The sequence below is a fragment of the Pistacia vera genome, unplaced genomic scaffold (assembly GCF_008641045.1).
Source record: "Pistacia vera cultivar Batoury unplaced genomic scaffold, PisVer_v2 Contig223, whole genome shotgun sequence".
Classification (NCBI taxonomy): Eukaryota; Viridiplantae; Streptophyta; class Magnoliopsida; order Sapindales; family Anacardiaceae; genus Pistacia; species Pistacia vera.
The window spans coordinates 3,026,707-3,046,644 of NW_022196028.1; the positions used below are offsets into that span (position 1 = coordinate 3,026,707).

The 19,938-nt window shown below is 33.4% G+C and overlaps 3 protein-coding genes and 1 pseudogene across 3 annotated transcripts; 3 read left to right on the top strand and 1 right to left on the bottom strand.

Annotated features, from left to right (window-relative positions):
- Positions 1 to 1,227: 1,227 nt before the first annotated feature.
- Positions 1,228 to 2,714, bottom strand: LOC116130564 (arginine--tRNA ligase, chloroplastic/mitochondrial-like). The gene is made up of 4 exons (XM_031416286.1): positions 2,694 to 2,714; positions 2,015 to 2,230; positions 1,812 to 1,910; positions 1,228 to 1,483 (listed from the first exon to the last, which is right to left on the bottom strand). The coding sequence occupies exons 1-4, from the start codon at positions 2,712 to 2,714 to the stop codon at positions 1,373 to 1,375; spliced, it is 447 nt and encodes a 148-aa protein (XP_031272146.1). The 3' UTR covers positions 1,228 to 1,372.
- A 1,438-nt stretch (positions 2,715 to 4,152) lies between these two features.
- On the top strand, positions 4,153 to 7,163 carry LOC116130565 (annotated as a pseudogene).
- A 2,017-nt stretch (positions 7,164 to 9,180) lies between these two features.
- Positions 9,181 to 13,417, top strand: LOC116130566. Its single transcript, XM_031416287.1, has 4 exons — positions 9,181 to 9,388; positions 9,478 to 9,611; positions 9,727 to 9,781; positions 13,233 to 13,417. The coding sequence occupies exons 1-4, from the start codon at positions 9,181 to 9,183 to the stop codon at positions 13,415 to 13,417; spliced, it is 582 nt and encodes a 193-aa protein (XP_031272147.1).
- A 2,368-nt stretch (positions 13,418 to 15,785) lies between these two features.
- Positions 15,786 to 19,108, top strand: LOC116130622 (mitogen-activated protein kinase kinase 6). Its single transcript, XM_031416353.1, has 8 exons — positions 15,786 to 15,954; positions 16,136 to 16,220; positions 16,562 to 16,696; positions 17,075 to 17,299; positions 17,427 to 17,609; positions 17,777 to 18,000; positions 18,574 to 18,619; positions 18,893 to 19,108. Exons 1-8 carry the CDS (start codon positions 15,881 to 15,883, stop codon positions 18,983 to 18,985), a joined length of 1,065 nt encoding a protein of 354 aa, XP_031272213.1. The 5' UTR covers positions 15,786 to 15,880; the 3' UTR covers positions 18,986 to 19,108.
- The last annotated feature ends 830 nt before the right edge of the window (positions 19,109 to 19,938 follow it).

Consider the following 19,938-nt stretch of genomic DNA (forward strand, 5'->3'; position numbering starts at 1 on the left):
GTGAGATGGGTTTTGGTCAAGAGGCTGAAGAGAGTATTTCGTGGTGATGGAAAGGGTTGTCAACACCAACGATGGTGAGATCTAGGCGAATAGGTCAACGCCAACGTTGGTAAGATCCTACAGAAATCAGTCGATTTTGGCTTGATGTTGAGTAGATTTTCTATGGGGTGGACTCAAGAGGTGATTGGAATTGCGTTTGGTATGTCGCTGTCGTCAACTAGTCGACAGCCGATTTGTATTTGGGATGTATTTGTTAAATTTCAAACCTATAGGGACTTAACTAAATTTCATGGATGTATTTGTTGAATTTGAAGGGCCCCTTTGTTTCACAATTTTTCACTACTTTATTCCATATTCTATCCAAAATACACATTTATTTCCTTGTTCTCAAAATATTATTTTATATTATTCAATTCTTTTAAAACCCCCTAGATTTGTATTTAATTATTTTTAAACCTCCTAGATTTGTTAATTTCAAAAACACCCCCAAAAAAATTTAGAAATTGACAAAAACACCCCAACAACCCACATTTGTCAGATTCCAACCACCACCGTCAGCAGCTAGCCGGAATTTGGTATAATGGCGCACTACCGACTGGATTTGGCCGATAGTACGCCGATCTAGCCTTTTCCACTAGATCCACGGTGGATCTGACCAGAAAATGTCAGATCTTTAACCGTAGCCAGTTGTCAACGACGGCCAAAATATGGTCGTCGTTGACCATCAACAACGGCCAAAATATGGTCGTCGTTGACCATCAACAACGGCCAAAATATGGTCGTCGTTGACTATCAACAACAGCCATATCTAACCGACTAGTCGTAGATCTAGCCAAAAAAGATCATATCAACGCACGATCGGTCAGATCCAACCATTCATACGCCAATACGACGACTCCGACCACCCTCCCACAATGATAACCGATTATCAGTATTTAATGGTTAGGTGAAAGTGTTTTTGTTAATTTTCAATATTTTATTATAAGAGTATTTAATAAATAAACAAACCTAGAAGATGTTTTTGTTAATTTCCAAATTCTACATCGTAATAACCACCCAATTTTACTTTTTCCAAAATATTATTCTAAAAAATATCAGAATAATGAACCAAGTGCACCCTAAACTTTTTGACACCCGGTTTGACTAATCAAACCAGTCAACCCGAGACCCAACAACTTAGCCGAGTTCCACCCTAGGTTGGTTATTAAAACATTGTTCACAATTAAATAATACAAATTCAAAATCTGACTTTCTTATAAATTGCCTGGCCAAATTTTCCAACCAAAATTTGCCAAAAGTGCTATTCTGTATACAATCTCTAAATGAAGCGAATAACTTACAACCCTTTATAACGGGTTACACATTTAAACAGTCATATCTTGTAAACGGGTACAATCCCAAGAAGATAAAAGCATTTCCTCATAACTGTTGCTGTTGCTTCGCATAGTAAAAGTCTGCTTGTTTCCTCGGCTGACCCAACAACCTGTGCCATTTTTCAATAAAATGAAGTTACATAATAGGAAATTTAAAAAGTCATTTCCACAATTTTCATGCAAATTTTAAGTGCATCTTCATCTAGCAGGACATATTAAAATTTCCTTGCAATCATAATAAAATTGAGGAGACGCATACAGTGAACTCTTTGCTTAGTTAATATGGTTGATAAAGGTGGCTAAATCATACTTAGTTGCTGTCTTCCTATTCAACACTAAGGATGACCTAGAGAGCTACTTCCCTATCTCATCTCAAGCCAAAAAAAATGATGAAATCAAATACAAAATATCTACCACCATATTGAGTCTTGACCATACCTGACAATTCGAATAAAATTTTGTGAAGTATTCGGATAAATTGTAAAGGTATTCACACAAAACATTAGGCAGCAGATTAGAACAGGCCTCCTCAACAACCTGAAAAGTGAGGAAAACACATCCATCATAAGTAAATATTCTATATGATGAGCTAATTAAATAACATCCCAACTAAGGTCAAGATGCAAAGGAGAAATATCTACCTCAGAAAATTGTAGTAAATGAAGTCCCAACGCACGTTCATCTGCATGATCCAACACTAATGATCCGGTCTGTAAATCAAATATCAGTACATGTAAGAACAAAGCATGGCAAAGTCCACACCACTCACACAATAAGATGTTAATGTGCTTAGTAAAACAACAAACACAACAGTAATATATTGACTCCCTGATTTGTGATCCAACTACAGAATATTCCTGTAAATTATGAAAAACAGCCAGTAATTCAAATCAAACAACCTCCACATTCTGGTAAGATATATATTTAAAACTTGAGAATTTTTGACAATTTGCAACCACGGGCTTTAAAGGGGTAAGATTCAGAGAGTGGGTTAGATTTCTCTTAGGTTTTTAAGGATTACTTTGAGTGGTGTTTGTAATAGCGTTTGAGAGAGATTTGAGAGTTCTTGTGAGTTTAATCGTACACTTCCTTGATACATAGTGCAGGCGAGCCTCAGTGTTCTGGAGCTCAACGTGGACGTAGCTTGTTCAAATCTTAACAAGTAAACCACGGTAATTGTTTGTGTCTTCGATTCTTCTTTAATCTTGTGTTTGTTATAATTGGCAGTAGATTTAGAGTGTGATTTGGTCCCAAATCACAACAATGTTTATCTGATTTCCAAACCTTATTGTATAATTATCAATTGTGCATTATTCAAACCATTATAATATGTCGAACCATTGTTATTATCTTAAAAAAAATCCACTATTTAATTCCAGTTATTAAAAAATGTGGTGTCAAAACCAATTTCATAAGCAACCCGGCAATGCGCTGGCCTTTCAACTAGTTAAACTATAAACATTAAAATTGAAATTAACAAGACTTTGATATTAATAACATTATCTTAAGAATTTAACATCAAACTTGATATTCTTAATATTTAAGTTGTACCCAATTAAAATTTAGTTTTTTTTAATTTTATATTAAAATAATTAAAACCTTAATTATGATATATTATATTTTTTTCTATTTTAAAAAAAAAAAAAAATTGAACATTATGGTTGAAATTTTTATCATCCCATTTCACACTTATGATACTTGATTAACAATTAATTACATTTAGAATATATTATATTATTTAAATAAGTAATTTTAAAAGTATTAAAATATGAATAATGTTACACTTATAAAGAAATCTTACAAAGTCTCCTACAAAGTATGTAGCAAAAATGAATGGAATGTGAAATGAGTTTGACTTTTTGTTTCACTTTTACATTCATTTTTGCTACTTCACTTTGTATGGATATCTTGTAAGATATTATTGTTGTAAAAGTATTTTAGTAATTTTGACCCTTGCCCTTGTCATTGTCTAAGCCGCCTAATTTCGTGTAAGGTAGCAAAATCCGTGATGGACTTTGTCTATTTAATATTTATTTCTTCTATTTAAAAATTTTGTATTTCAATTTTGAAAGAGGAGAAATGAATTTTCTAATTTTTGGTTCAAAAAATAAAAAATTACTTAGACGTGTGAATAGCTGAACATGATTTGTCTGTTGACACTACAGGACCTCACGTTTTGTTTCTAGACTTCAGACTCAACATGTTTTTTCCTGGGCTTCAAACCCAAAACGCATTATGTTGGTTAAGGCCTCTAGCCCCATATAAACACACCCGCTCTCACACTAGCAACGTGAGACTTCACAACATTAGAAAATTTTCATTTCTTTAGTTATTTGGAGTAGTATTTTTGAAATATTATTGTTAGATAGAGTTAGATAATTATTACAAGGTAGAATTTAAAATTAAAAATAGTTGAATAATTTAGATGATTTTTAAAAATAGAAATAGATATGCATTTTGATTTGGAATAAGAATAGGGTATGGAAACAAAGTCACTATTTAGTCTAACCCTTTTCACGTGGTTGTTTTGTTGGTGATTCCACCGTAAACATACCGTTCGCAAACATCTGATTATTACCTGTTTCCTAAATTACAAGTAATGCCAGTGGTTATTTTTCGCGGCCTTCCTCGTTTGAATTTATGTTGTTAACGCCTCACTTTCTCCAGAAAAGAAAATCTACTCTCTCTCTCTCACGTCTCACCACCCTTTAAACCCTAGAAACCCAACAGTTGCTCTTAATTTCTTAAAACCTAGAACGCACAATGAAGACCAGAAGCCATGAAACAACTCAAGCTTTCAGTTCCAGCTCAAGAAACCCATATCACCTCCTTCTTGTATGTCTATTATTTCACATTTTTAGATTTTAATTACGTTTATATTTCTTGATTGGGTCTTCAATTTGGCCGATAATTGGAGAAAATTTTGAATCTCTACGATTAGTTTGTTAGTTTTCTTGGTTAATTTGATGCGATTAATTGCCACCATGAATCTTTATGAATTGTATATCTCAGACAGCGAGTGGCACATTTCATGATGGCGATTTGCTTTTGAATCAGAAAGGTTTGCGCCTCATTTCTGAAGAAAAAGAATCCAGGGTAAGTTCTTATATTTGATTCTGTATTTTATATTGCGTCTTATTTTGGGTCTTTGGTTAAGATATTTTGAGTCTTCAGTGCGCTTGAATAACTATTCTTGAATTTTAAGGATTCTCTTTTCACTACAAGTTTGTCTCTATAACTCATCTGCTTATAGGAAACGATAACCACAATGGCCCTGATGACTGTGAACTTGATGTCACAAACTCTTGTTAATGTACATCAGACTTTCATCCGCATGTCCGGCAATTATTCCTCAATTTGTGTTTTAAAGCCTCTTAAACTTGCTTCTTATTTGTAATTTGAACAGCATTCCGATTGCAAGGAGCTTATTTTGAGTTCTCTTTGGAAGACCTCGGACAATCAAAGTAATTGGAAAGGGAAGTGGCGGTGTTGTACAACTTGTTCGTCATAAATGGATAGAAGACACTGTTTGCATTGAAGGTCATTATACTACAACTAATGTGCTTTTGATTCCTTTTGGGCTTGCATATAAAACTATATTGACTGTTTGCTTTTGTCTTTAACTTATATTCCAACCATTTGCTAGATGAATGAGTTTTTAATTTGTTTGAATCGATAATTCTTTCCTTTATTCCTTATTCTATATTATAAAAAAAAAAAAAAAAAATAGGAGGGTTTAGGGTGTTTCATGTTTAGAAATTATTAAAAAGAAAAAAAAAAAACACATTTCATCATCCTAAAAGAACTTTTATTGCGTTCCTATTTGTAAGTTTAGTACTACACGATTCTCAAAGCAAAGAGATGCATAGGGAATTGATTTCTGAACCATTTGGAATTTCGCCGAGTTGTGTATTACAGGTCATTCAGATGAACTACAAGAGGATATCCGCAAACAAATTGTGCAGGAGCTGAAAATAATCAGGCATCACAATGTTCCCATGTTGTAGTTTGCTACCACCTTTTTTATCACAATGGAGTTATTCTCTTGTGCTAGAGTATAGGATCGTGGTTCTCTGGCAGATGTGATCCGACAAGTTAATACCATTTCTGAACCATATCTTGCGTTGTGTAACAGGTCTGTGAGCTTCCTTCTTATTAACTCAATGTTGACAGCTTGCTACAATACAAAATTCACTTGCAACATTTAAAATCTTCTCTGTTTCTGGCTGAATAGCCTTTTCCTTTTGTATATTTTTCAGGTTTTGCAAGGTCTTGTTACTTGCACAATGAAAGACACGTAATACACAGGGACATAAAACCATCCAATTTACTGGTAAATCAAAAAGGGGAAGTGAAGATTACTGATTTTGGTTTGAGTGCAATGCTAGCTAGCTCTATGGGTCAAAGGGATACATTTGTTGGAACTTACAATTATATGTCGGTATGTGAGCCTTTTATTTCACTGTATTTCGTTTATCACATTGAATTCCTTATCTGTATTTTCTTCCTTTGTAGTCTTTATAGCATTTTCCCACACATCCAACCACATACGCGTAAAGTTTCATGCAGATATTGACTTGAAATTTTTATTTTTTCTTGTCTAGCCAGAAAGAATTAGTGGGAGCACTTATGACTATAGCAGTGATATGTGGAGTTTGGGCTTGGTAGTACTTGAGTGTGCTATTGGACGTTTCCCTTACATGCATCTGAAGACCAGCAAAGCTGGCCTAGCTTTTATGAGCTGTTGGAACCATTGTGGAAAGCCCACCACCAACTGCTCCACCAGATCAATTCTCACCAAATTCTGTTCATTTGTGTCATCCTGGTAACTTAAATAGATGTCAATTACATTTATTATTTGTCTAAATGTGTTAGTCTTTTTTTTAGTTGCTTGTATTCTTTTTTTTTTTTTTTTTTCGGCATATGCTGTAGTTTTAGATACCAACCCATTATTTATATTCCTTTTGGAGCCTATAAAGGATATCTGATGCGTAGCTTGTGGATTTCATTTTGATGATATGCAATAATTCAGTTTCAATTTGTTGAAATTTGAGTCTCATAACCTGAGCTTACTTCTACAGTTTGCTTCTGAAATTTGAAGCACCTGATAAATTATACAATTATATCTCATGCCACTTACCTTTTTGTCATTGAGTTGAAATGGTTATAGATTGCGAGTTTTTCAGTTTCTTCCAAATGAGAATGGGGGGTCAGTTGTCAATTAACATTTCTGCAATGACACAATGAAACTTTTGAAGCTTGTATTGGAAAAAACAAAATATTTGAATTGTCTTGATAACTATTTTATCATTCTACCATTGTGAATATTTATTGCTGGAGCAGAATTTGTTATAAATAGTGTTTGACTGCCACTTTCTTGCATTTTAGCATACAGAGGATCCCCGAGACAGGTCATCATCTTTGGACCTCTTGGTTAGTAATCAACTGCACTGTACTGTTCATTTGACAATATTATTGTTGAGTAATGCTATGTGCACTAACTAATTGGTACAATCCAAGTACTACCGTGAAAATTTGAATTTTTTTTTTTAGGAATTTCAAATTTTCAATGTTAGTACTTGGATTAGTACAAAATGTTAGTGCACATAGTATTATTGATTATTGTTTTATAAGTCATATATATATATTTCTCTTAAGAAGAGTGGAGTCTCATATGCATGATTTTTTTGTGCTTTCAGAGTCACCCTTCATCAAAAATTTTGAAGACAAGGACATTGATCTTGGAATTTTGGTTGGTAGCTTGGAACTCCTGTTAATTATCCAAGGTAGTTTGTCTATAATGATGATATTTGAAGGTAATATGAATCTACCATGGTATCAGTAATCAGTCTTGCCAACTTATATCAATTTTCATAGCACTTTAAGCATATGATTTATATAAATTATTCTTACAGATTGAGTTTAATATTTCAGTTGTAGACAACTTAATGGAAATGTTGGTATCCTTCTGCTGTTTATATTGAATCTTAAAAAAATGAAATTAATTACTAAACATCATTAGGGCCAAACAAAATGACGAGGAAATGAGATAATAACATACTGTATTATATTATTTTTGCCTCTTTCCTATTTCTGGTTGAGCTAAAGTTATTTGCTAGGGATGATTAGTGGCAAACTTGAGTGTGAGTTGAAGTTAAGCACAAACTTTAATATTTCAAATTAGGCTACAACTGATTGTTTTTGTTAAAGTGCTTTTTATCAATAAAATGAGTTATTATTTAATAAGTAATTTAAATGTATTGTTCAACTTGATTTTTTTATTTTTTATTTTATTTTGTTTATTGGGTATTCGTCAACTTACGTGAATCTTAACTAGTTCATTTGGAACCGTAAAACTATCGGTTGGGTAAGAGCTTGGTAACCACCCTTATTACAACTAAAAGAGATTTAACATTAAGATCTCTTAAATATCATCCAAGAATTTTTATAGAATCACTCGATTGTCCAAGAGTTGGTTTATTAGATTTTAGATTGGTATGCGCAACTATTTGCCTAATTTCATGTTAATTCAGTCGAGTGGATTTAGTAGGTGTGTATCAAATTAGTATTCTAAAAAGATAATAATTATGAAAAAGAAATTACAAATTCCAATACGCAATTTATGTTTTTCATCAGGTCGTATGAGTAACGACCAATTTTTTCATTTCGGAAACATATTTAAATTCGCTATTATTATATTAATTATGCCATTTATGTCCTTACATATGCAGACTTGTATTTCTAGAAATAGAGAACTACATCATCAACTCCGCGTGCCCAAAACGAGATGAGAAACGGATAGGACTTATTTACGAGAAAAATCAGTTGGTACATAAAGGGGAATTAGGAAAGGGCAAGTCATTATTAAAAATAGTAGTAAAAGGTTTAAAGCATAATAATAATAAAAGAAAAGGTGAGTGAGATGTCATTATATTTTATGGATAAGATTACTAGAAGAATTAATTGGCAGTAGCATGTGTGGCAGTTTGGGTGCCCATCACATACCCACATCTTTCCTTTATCATCTAATCTAAGTCAACCTTCTTATCCTTACCTACCTTAATTTCCCCCCTTAAATATTAAGCTCATAACCCTGAATATTCCATAATTATTTACAGCTTTAATACATCATAATAAATCTAGATAAATACTATATATTATATTTTTTAAAGTCTGGGATTGTTTCACACTGAAATGAGTAAAAGACATAAAGTTTGTACACATGAGTGAAAATGGTGAAAAATGAATTCTTGAATTATCATGTTAAACAAGATTGTTGGAAGTATTATCCATGCCCAACAAAAATTGGTGCGGTCTGCTAAGTGTAGAGATTCCTCTTGGGCATAAACTTTTACTTTGTTTTATGCCTTGAAATGGGGAAATATGCAAATTTGTCATAGCTTTATGAGGCAGTTGCCAAAGATGGTGACCTGAGTTTCAGCCATATAAAAAAGAGGTGACTCGGATATGGATGTCTTCAAAATTAGACCTTATCCTTTTTCCTAGTAGTATGGGAAAGGCAATAAGTTTAAACCATACACAGTTGATAATTCAAATCTCATCATATTGTTTTAATGTATACACAATATAAAATGGTCAACATTATCCAATCTTTGCTGGCCACCGAGTATAAAGGTATTATTATATATACATATATGCTTCCTCTTCAAAGACCATACAACAGAAAAGTCTTCAATAGATCTTGAAGAATCGAACCAATAATTCAACTTCTGATTTTTGTGAAGTGGGTGATCATGGATGGTAGCAACCAGTTTTTGAACATCTGAGTAATTTGAAAATAAACCAGATGATCAGTGGGTCATTAGAAGGTGTAATGAAATTTCTGAGTCAGTATCATCTTGTTGAATCCTTAGAAGATTCAACGAACTCTGTATCTTCTTCATTGTTTGTAACGGAGTTGATGGAGGATGCATCTTCTTCAGGATCGTGTACATTCTTCTCATCTTCAAATGGACCTTTGTATGAATTATCTGGGTTTGCTCAACTCCCATCAAGTAAGTATTCATAGAGATGAATGATGATATCATTTGTTTGTGAATAATTATAGTTCTATTCTCTAAAGCTTATAAATTTTGTTATGCAGAAGAGGTCTTTCAAAGTTTATCAGGGGAATTCTCAATCTTTTACATCTTTAGCAAGTGTGAAGAACCTGGAAGATCTTGTAAAGAAGGGAGCTTCTGTAGATTAAAAATGAAGTCTTGCAAGACTAGGCAGCTGGTTTAGATGGCCACAAATCATACAGTCCTAAGGCTACTATCTCAAGAAGTCTTCATTTACAGAGATCGTTTTTATCATCAATGGGTAATAGAAGTAATTTTGTGAATGGTTGCAGGCCTTCAGTACAGAAGAACTTATGATCTGGGCAAAAAGAATATCGAAACTCGCATGTTTTTTGTAGCAAGCTAGCTAGTTTTGGGTTTTCTGTACTAGTTAACTTGAGATGATTTGATATATAATTACATTCTGAGGCTTTATCTGCATTCCCAGTAACACCTTTATGTGTGATTTTTTTTTTTTTTTTTTTTTTTTTGAGAAAGAGATCAAAAACTTGAATGAAATTTTTTTATAATTAAGCGTTCAACTCGAGAAAAACTGGACACAAGATTAGTTCTCAAACATCACAAATATTCAGATGGAGTTCAAGTTGGGAGTATCTGCAGTAGATATGCCAGCAAATAACAAACAAAATTCCTTTTCTCAATCTGATCCTTAGCCCAGATCAAAATTCAAAACACCAAATGAAAAGTAGCACAATTTTTCAAGGGAAGGTAGCTACAAATTCACCCGTTACAGAGATACTGCAAATATCAGTGGCAAAAGGCTCCCTAGCTGCTTCTACTCATCTAATTGTTTGCCTTGTAAGAAACAGCTCAGCTGATACCATGAGAGATTGAACAAAGGATTTGCAGAAGGCTATCAAACTTATTGAAACTGATGTGAGTGCTATGCAGCAAGTTAAATGAACGACCAATATTAAAAAGTGATATATGGCATTTATAAAATACATAAAATCCGCAGTTGATTGAGTGACCTGATATAGTGATGATTATGTGAAAGAAAGCGTCGTTCCTTGATAATATATGTCCAGTTTTCTCTCACTATAAATCGGAAGCGTAATTGCTTATGAATAGTGGTCGTTTGGCAGCCCACCTATAAATAGTGATAGTTTGGCAATCTCTGGTCAATCACTCAGTTCAAAAGAGATTGGTTTTGATAATATTTGTTAGTTTTTAGGCTTAAATCTTTACCCAAAAAGCCTTAATGAGTGAAAGATGTTCCATTTCTTATAAACTTATTGACTTGACCGTATCTATTCGACATGGGATCTCCAACCAAATTATCCAAACCATCTTTGAAATGTGCCATAAATAGTAGGGAAGCCTTATTTAATAGAGAAAGATTATAGCCATACACAGAAAATGCTTACTCAAAGTTATGTGTCTTTTCAACAACTTTGTAGCTTGTTGAAGCGTGTCGTCAGTATTGAATCGTTGCATCCACCTCCACTCTACTTATATGAAGTGTTAAAGCTTATAGAATTCCCGTTAGCCTCTTTATGCTCAGGACATACAGCCATTTGAGAATTGATGTGATACAGATTCTTTACACCCGTTTGTTATACATGAAAATTTGAGAAAGTTCCGATTAAGTTGAAGAATCAGATCAACTTCTCTTGTTTAGAGATTAATGAAGTATAATGTACTTCCCCTCCAAGTCGGAACGCAAATCTCGTCTTCGGCCAATTGTTTGTGAAAATTGATGCGAATCAAGTGAAGACTCCGAACTTCGACGGCATGATTCTTGAACATCTACTTCCGCATAAACAAAATTACGCAATAAACTTGACACTACTATTCTTGCATTTTTTTTTTCTCACAATTCGTCTGGTAATGAGTCAACTAATTCCCCTCTGACATTTGAGTGTCATAAGCTTTTGTTGTACAGAGACTCCGTTATGCTTGTATGTGACTCGATTAACTGCACTACATAAGTATAGAGGTGATCTTTGAACCAGCTTCACAATTAGTGTTTAAAAATCCAGCCGATTAAATTGGATCTACGACCTTCACCGGGCTATGTTAACAATTTCTCTATTCACCCAAAACCCAAGAATTTGGATGATAATCGACAAAATATTAAAAGCCGGGATGTTGGGACTTTTTTAATCACAAATGGGGTATTTTTATCACCAAAATAGAGTCACTTTTATGACTCTAACAAAATGTCTTTTATTGATGAATAAACATTATTACAAAGAGTCAATTATACAATAATTGATTTGCTTTAGGGCACCTACTCCAACAGAAATGCACTCCTTAAAGGTAAATAGAACCTAGTCATTGATTTGAAAACCTAAAGATCAAAAGTGTGTAAAGTATAGATGGCTATTCAAGCTAAAGAAAGGGATAAATCAATCTGACCCTCTAAGATACAAGGCCACGGTAGTTGCAAAGGGCTACACACAAAGAAAAGGTAATGATTTTAATGAGATATTTTCTTCTGTAGTTAAACTTAAAACAATTAAGTTAGTGTTGTCTATAGTTGCTCACTAGGATTTAGAACTAGAATAATTAGACATTAAGATTGCATTCTTACGTGGTGAGTTAGAAGAAACTATATATATGAGTCAGCCTATTGGTTTTATAGATAGAAATCTGCCTAAACATGTGTGCTTGTTGCATAAATCTCTATATGGTCTTAAACAGTCTCCTAGGCAGCGGTATAAACAATTTGACTCTTTTATCGTTGGGATTGGGTTTACTATGAGTAAATATGACAATTGCTTTTATTTTGCACTTTTCAATGACATGCCTATATATTTACTTTTGTATGTTGATGACATGTTGTTAATATGTGAGTCTAAGTCCAAAATAAATTATTTAAAGGCAAAGTTGAGTGTTGAATTTGATATGAGGGAGTTAGGATGTGCAAAGAGGATTCTAGGAATGGTGATAGAGAGAAAGGAAATTTAATAACCTGAAAATTCACCAAATGTCATATTTACATAAACTTACATCCAAGTTTGGAATGACTAACTCTAGAATTGTTTCTATACCCTTAGCAAGTCACTTTGTACTCAGCAAAGTGCAATGTCCTAAAACAGATTCTAAACTAATAAACATAGAGAACATTCCCTATGCTAATGCATTAGGCTCAACAATGTATGCTATGATTAGTACAAGACAAGACCTAGCCTTTGCTATTTCTTTACTAAGTAGATACATGTCTAATCTTGGAATTGAGAATTGGGTTGCTTTGAAATGGCTTTTAAGATACATAAACAGTTTTGTGCATGTTTGCAACACCCCGACCCACTATCGGCCCAACATAGTCAAGATATTGTCTACTTTGGCAACCTGGGTGGTCTGACTACAAAGCCCAACCCCTCACAGTTTAGTATTTAACTAGCTCAGGCTCCTCCTTCCCAAGCAATGTGGGATGTCTCAATCTCCCCCCTCAGGATCCAACGTCCTCGCTGCGATCCCTCTTAGGCCAGACGAGATCTCTTGACTATCCACACACTTCCGGTTGGGGTTGGCTTTGATATCAATTGTAACACCCCGGCCTACTGCTGACCTAACACAGTCAAGATATTATCAGCTTTGGCAGCTTGGGTGGTCCAACTCCCAAGCCCAACCCCTCACGGTTTTATTTTCAGGCCCAAGAACCCTTGCTCAAGCCCAAAACGCGTCTTGACTATCAGGGGGTTCCCCTAGTATTTAACTAGCTCAGGCGCCTCCTTCCTAAGTAATGTGGGATGTCTCAATGTTGGTTTGGATTATTGCAAGAGAAATATTGTACTTGATCTGGTTGGGTATATAGATTCTGATTTTGCAGGCGACAGAGATACTAGAAAATCTACTACAGCATATTGTTTTATTCTTGGTGGGAATTGTGTGAGCTGGAAGTCACAATTACAACCCCTGGTTGCTTTATCCACAACTGAGGCTGAATATGTGGCTCTAACTGATGCGTTTAAGGAAGCAATTTGGTTGCAAGGTATTCCGAAAGAGGCTAACTAGTTGGAAAGGCTTGTGATTGTATATTCTGACAGTCACACCATCCACCTATGTAAAAATCCAATGTATCACGAGAGGACTATACACGTGGATGTGAGGTTCCATTTTGTGAGAGATCTCATCTCAAGAGGCCAATTGAACTTACGGAAGATCCCAACCGAGGAGAATCCAGCTGACATGGGGACTAAGGTGGTGATTTCCACTAAGTTCAAGCATTGCTTGAACTTACTTCACATCAGATAAGGTAATAGAGCTAAGAAGGAACATTAAAGATGCTTGTTGCACTAATTGGTACTGTTCAAAAGGGGTGTGTTGGCTTCAAGTTGGAGATTGTTAAAGTATGAAGCCATAAACGGTGCAGCATGACTTAATCCCATGCGCTCCTATTTTGAATGCTGTCCTTTTTTAATCCTGGCCGTCACATTGTGTGAAGATCCAATGTCTGCCCTCCTCTCATTTAGTCAACATATAAAAGCAGCCAATTCTCTATTGTGTGAACATATTTTTTGCTCTCTTCTTCGTGTATTTTTACTCTCTGCTAGGATTCTTACTTTGCACTCAATTTGTGTAGTTCTTAGGCGATTTTGGTGAATCGTGTAGAAAAAGGTTGTGTTTCCTTTTGGTTAAGAGGAGTGGGTTAGATTTCTCTTAGGTTTTATAAGGATTACTTTGAGTGGGTGTTTGTAATAGCGTTTGAGAGAGATTTGAGAGTTCTTGTGAGTTGTAATCTGTACAAACTTCCTTGATACATAGTGCAGCGAGCCTCAGTGTTCTGGAGCTCAACGTGGACGTAGCTTGTTCAAATCTTAAACAAGTAAACCACGGTAATTGTTTGTGTCTTCGATTCTTCTTTAATCTTGTGTGTGTGATTAAATTGGCAGTAGATTTAGAGTGTGATTTGGTCCCAAATCACAACAATGTTTATCTGATTTCCAAACCTTATTGTATAATTATCAATTTGCATTATTCAAAACCATTATAATATGTCGAACCATTGTTATTATCTTAAAAAAAAATCCACTATTTAAATTCCAGTTATTAAAAAAAATGTGGTGTCAAAACCAATTTCATAAGCAACCCGCGCAATGCGCTGGCCTTTCAACTAGTTAAACTATAAACATTAAAATTGAAATTAACAAGACTTTGATATTAATAACATTATACTTAAAGAATTTAACATCAAACTTGATATTCTTAATATTTAAGTTGTACCCAATTAAAATTTAGTTTTTTTTAATTTTAAATATTAAAATAATTAAAACCTTAATTATGATATATTAATATTTTTTTCTATTTTAAAAAAATAAAAAAAAAATTGAACATTATGGTTGAAATTTTTATCATCCCATTTCACACTTATGATACTTGATTAACAATTAATTACATTTAGAATTATATTATATATAATTTAAAATAAAAGTAATTTTAAAAGTATTTAAAATATGAATAATGTTACACTTATAAAGAAATCTTACAAAGATCTCCATACAAAGTGATGTAGCAAAAAATGAATGGAATAGTGAATATGAGTTTGACTTTTTGTTTCACTTTTACATTCATTTTTGCTACTTCACTTTGTATGGATATCTTTGTAAGAATAGTATTGTTGTAAAAGTATTTTTAAGTAATTTTGACCCATTGCCCTTGGTCATTGTCTAAGCCGCCTAATTTCGTGTAAGGTAGCAAAATCCGTGATGGATCTTTGTCTATTTAATATTTATTTCTTCTATTTAAAAATTTTGTAATTTCAAATTTTGAAAGAGGAGAAATGAATTTTCTAATTTTTGGTTCAAAAAATAAAAAATTACTTAGACGTGTGAATAGCTGAACATGATATTGTCTGTTTTGACACTACAGGACCTCACGGTTTTGTTTCTAGACTTCAGACTCAACATGTTTTTTCCTGGGCTTCAAACCCAAAACGCATTATGTTGGTTAAGGCCTCTAGCCCCATATATAAACACACCCGCTCTCACACTAGCAACGTGAGACTTCACAACATTAGAAATATTTTCATTTCTTTAGTTATTTGGAGTAGTATTTTTGAAATATTATTGTTAGATAGAGTTAGATAATTATTACAAGGTAGAATTTAAAAATTAAAAATAGTTGAATAATTTAGGATGATATTTTAAAAATAGAGAAATAGATATGCATTTTGATTTGGAATAAGAATAGGGTATGGAAACAAAGTCACTATTTAGTCTAACCCTTTTCACGGTGGTTGTTTTGTTGGTGATTCCACCGTAACATAATCCGTTCGCAAACATCTGATTATTACCTGTTTCCTAAATTACAAGTAATGCCAGTGGTTATTTTTCGCGGCCTTCCTCGTTTGAATTTATGTTACGTTAACGGCTCACTTTCTCCAGAAAAGAATAATCTACTCTCTCTCTCTCACGTCTCACCCTTTAAACCCTAGAAACACAACAGTTGCTCTTAATTTCTTAAAACCTAGAACGCACAATGAAGACCAAGAAGCCATTGAAACAACTCAAGCTTTCAGTTCCAGCTCAAGAAACCCATATCACCTCCTTCTTGTATGTCTATTATTTCACATTTTTAGATTTTAATTACTGTTTATATTTCTTGATTGGGTCTTCAATTTGGCCGATAAATTGGAGAAAATTTTGAATCTCTACGATTTAGTTGTTAGTTTTCTTGGTTAATTTGATGCGATTAAATTGACACCATGAATCTTTATGAATTGTATATTCTCAGGACAGCGAGTGGCACATTTCATGATGGCGATTTGCTTTTGAATCAGAAAGGTTTGCGCCTCATTTCTGAAGAAAAAGAATCCAGGGTAAGTTCTTTATTTTGATTCTGTATTTTATATTGCGTCTTATTTTGGGTCTTTGGTTAAAGATATAATTTTGAGTCTTCAGTGCGCTTGAATAACTATTCTTGAATTTTAAGGATTCTCTTTTCACTACAAGTTTTGTCTCTATAACTCATCTGCTTATAGGAAACGATAACCACAATGGCCCTGATGATTGATCTTCTCCTATTTATGTCTGTGAACTTGATGTCACAAACTCTTGTTATATGTACATCAGACTTTTATCCGCATGTCCAGAACAATTATTCTTCAATTTTGTGTTTTAAAGCCTCTTAAAACTTGTTTCTTATTTGTAATTTGAACAGCCTTCCGATTGCAAGGAGCTTGATTTTGAGTTCTCTTTGGAAGACCTCGAGACAATCAAAGTAATTGGAAAGGGAAGTGGCGGTGTTGTACAACTTGTTCGTCATAAATGGATAGGAAGACTGTTTGCATTGAAGGTCATTATACTAGCAACTAATGTGCTTTTGATTCCTTTTGGGGTTCCATATAAAACTATATTGACCTGTTTGCTTTTGTGCTTTAACTTATGTTCTTCAACCATTTGCTAGATGAATGAGTTTTTAATTTGTTTGAATCGATAAGTATCTTTCCTTTATTCCTTATTCAATTATAAAAAAAAATAGGAGGGTTTAGGGTGTTTCACGTTTAGAAATTATTAAAAAAGAAAAAAAAAACACATTTCATCATCCCTAAAAGAACTTTTTATTGCGGTTCCTATTTGTAAGTTTAGTACTACACAGATTCTCAAAGCAAAGAGATGCATAGGGAATTTGATTTCTGAACCATTTGGAATTTCGCCGAGTTGTGTATTACAGGTCATTCAGATGAACATACAAGAGGATATCCGCAAACAAATTGTGCAGGAGCTGAAAATAAATCAGGCATCACAATGTTCCCATGTTGTAGTTTGCTACCACTCTTTTTATCACAATGGAGTTATTTCTCTTGTGCTAGAGTATATGGATCGTGGTTCTCTGGCAGATGTGATCCGACAAGTTAATACCATTCTTGAACCATATCTTGCAGTTGTGTGTAAGCAGGTCTGTGAGCTTCCTTCTTATTAACTCAATGTTGGGCAGCTTGCTACAATACAAAATTCACTTGCAACATTTTAAAAACTTCTCTGTTTCTGGCTGAATAGCCTATTTCCTTTTGTATATATTTCAGGTTTTGCAAGGTCTTGTGTACTTGCACAATGAAAGACACGTAATACACAGGGACATAAAACCATCCAATTTACTGGTAAATCAAAAAGGGGAAGTGAAGATTACTGATTTTGGTGTGAGTGCAATGCTAGCTAGCTCTATGGGTCAAAGGGATACATTTGTTGGAACTTACAATTATATGTCGGTATGTGAGCCTTTTATTTCACTGTATTTCGTTTATCACATTGAATTCCTTGATCTGTATATTTCTTCCTTTGTAGTCTTTATAGCATTTTCCCACACATCCAACCACATACGCAGTAAAGTTTCATGCAGAATATTGACTTGAAATTTTTATTTTTTCTTGTCTAGCCAGAAAGAATTAGTGGGAGCACTTATGACTATAGCAGTGATATGTGGAGTTTGGGCTTGGTAGTACTTGAGTGTGCTATTGGACGTTTCCCTTACATGCAATCTGAAGACCAGCAAAGCTGGCCTAGCTTTTATGAGCTGTTGGAAGCCATTGTGGAAAGCCCACCACCAACTGCTCCACCAGATCAATTCTCACCAGAATTCTGTTCATTTGTGTCATCCTGGTAACTTAAATAGATGTCAATTACATTTATTAATATTGTCTAAATGTGTTGTCTTTTTATTTTAGTTGCTTGTATTCTATTTTTTTTTTTAGGTCATATGCTGATAGTTTTAGATACCAACCCATTATTTTATATTTCCTTTTGGAGCCTATAAAGGATATCTGATGCGTAAGCTTGTGGATTTCATTTTGATGATATGCAATAATTCAGTTTCAATTTGTTGAAATTTGAGTCTCATAACCTGAGCTTACTTCTACAAGTTTGCTTCTGAAATTTGAAGACCCTGATAAATTATACAATTATATCTACTGCCACTTACCTTTTTTGTCATTGAGTTGAAATGGTTATAGATTGCGAGTTTTTCAGTTTCTTCCAAATGAGAATGGGGGGTCAGTTGTCAATTAACATTTCTGCAATGACACAATGAAACTTTTGAAGCTTGTATTGGAAAAAACAAAATATTTGAATTGTCTTGATAACTATTTTTATCATTCTACCATTTGTGAATATTTATTGCTGGAGCAGAATTTGTTTATAAATAGTGTTTTGACTGCCACTTTCTTGCATTTTCAGCATACAGAAGGATCCCCGAGACAGGTCATCATCTTTGGACCTCTTGGTTAGTAATCAACTGCACTGTACTGTTCATTTGACAATATTATTGTTGAGTAATGCTATGTGCACTAACTAATTTGTACTAATCCAAGTACTAACCGTGAAAATTTGAATTTTTTTTTTTGAGGAATTTCAAATTTTCAATGTTAGTACTTGGATTAGTACAAAATGGTTAGTGCACATAGTATTATTGATTATTGTTTTATAAGTCATATATATATATATTTCTCTTAAGAAAGAGTGGAGTCTCATATGCATGATTTTTTTGTGCTTTCAGAGTCACCCATTCATCAAAAAGTTTGAAGACAAGGACATTGATCTTGGAATTTTGGTTGGTAGCTTGGAACCTCCTGTTAATTATCCAAGGTAGTTTGTCTTATAATGATGATATTTGAAGTGTAATATGAATCTACCAGTGTATCAGTAATCAGTCTTGGCCAACATTATATCAATTTTCATATAGCACTTTAAGCATATGATTTATATAAATTATTCTTACAGATTGAGTTTAATATTTCAGTTGTGAGACAACTTAATGGAAAATTGTTGGTATCCTTCTGCTGTTTATATTGAATCTTAAAAAAATGAAATTAATTACTAATACAATCATTAGGGCCAAACAAAATGACGAGGAAATGAGATAATAACATACTGTATTATATTTATTTTTGCCTCTTTTCCATATTTCTGGTTGAGCTAAAGTTTATTTGCTAGGGATGAGTTAGGGGTGGCAAACTTGAGTGTGAGTTGAAGTTAAGCACAAACTTTAATGATTTCAAATTAAGGCTACAACTGATTGATTTTGTTAAAGTGCTTTTTATCAATATAAATGAGTTATTATTTAATAAGTAATTTTAAAATGTATTAGTTCAACATTAGATTTTTTATTTTTTATTTTATTTTGTTATTAGGGTATTCGGGTCAACTTACGTGAATCTTAACTAGTCATTTGGAACCGTAAAACTATCGGTTGGGTAAGAGCTTCGGTAACCACCCTTATTAACAACTAAAGAGAGATTTAAACTTAAGATCTCTTAAATAATACATCCAAGAATTTTTATAGAATCACTCGATTGTCCAAGAGTTGGTTTATTAGATTTTAGATTGGTATGCGCAACTATTTGCCTAATTTCATGTTAATTCAGTCGAGTGGATTTAGTAGGTGTGTATCAAATTAGTATTCTAAAAAGAATAATAATTATGAAAAAGAAATTACAAATTCCAATACGCAATTTATGTTTTTCATCAAGGTCGTATGAGTAACAGACTCAATTTTTTCATTTCAGGAAACATATTTAAATTCGCTATTATTATATTAATTAT

Bases quoted from the DNA above. Each gene is read 5' to 3' on its own strand.
- LOC116130564 (XM_031416286.1), bottom strand. From the start codon at position 2,714: ATGGTTCGACATATTATAATG. The intron at 1,911-2,014 runs GTAGATATTTCT...CTCACTTTTCAG, and splicing joins ATTTACTACAATTTTCTGAG to GTTGTTGAGGAGGCCTGTTC. The intron at 1,484-1,811 runs GTATGGTCAAGA...AAAATGGCACAG, and splicing joins AATTTTATTCGAATTGTCAG to GTTGTTGGGTCAGCCGAGGA.
- LOC116130566 (XM_031416287.1), top strand. From the start codon at position 9,181: ATGATCAGTGGGTCATTAGAAGGTGTAATGAAATTTCTGAGTCAGTAT. The intron at 9,389-9,477 runs GTAAGTATTCAT...TTTGTTATGCAG, and splicing joins GTTTGCTCAACTCCCATCAA to AAGAGGTCTTTCAAAGTTTA. The intron at 9,612-9,726 runs GTTTAGATGGCC...GAATGGTTGCAG, and splicing joins CTTGCAAGACTAGGCAGCTG to GCCTTCAGTACAGAAGAACT.
- LOC116130622 (XM_031416353.1), top strand. From the start codon at position 15,881: ATGAAGACCAAGAAGCCATTGAAACAACTCAAGCTTTCAGTTCCAGCT. The intron at 16,221-16,561 runs GTAAGTTCTTTA...TAATTTGAACAG, and splicing joins CTGAAGAAAAAGAATCCAGG to CCTTCCGATTGCAAGGAGCT. The intron at 18,001-18,573 runs GTAACTTAAATA...TTGCATTTTCAG, and splicing joins TGTTCATTTGTGTCATCCTG to CATACAGAAGGATCCCCGAG.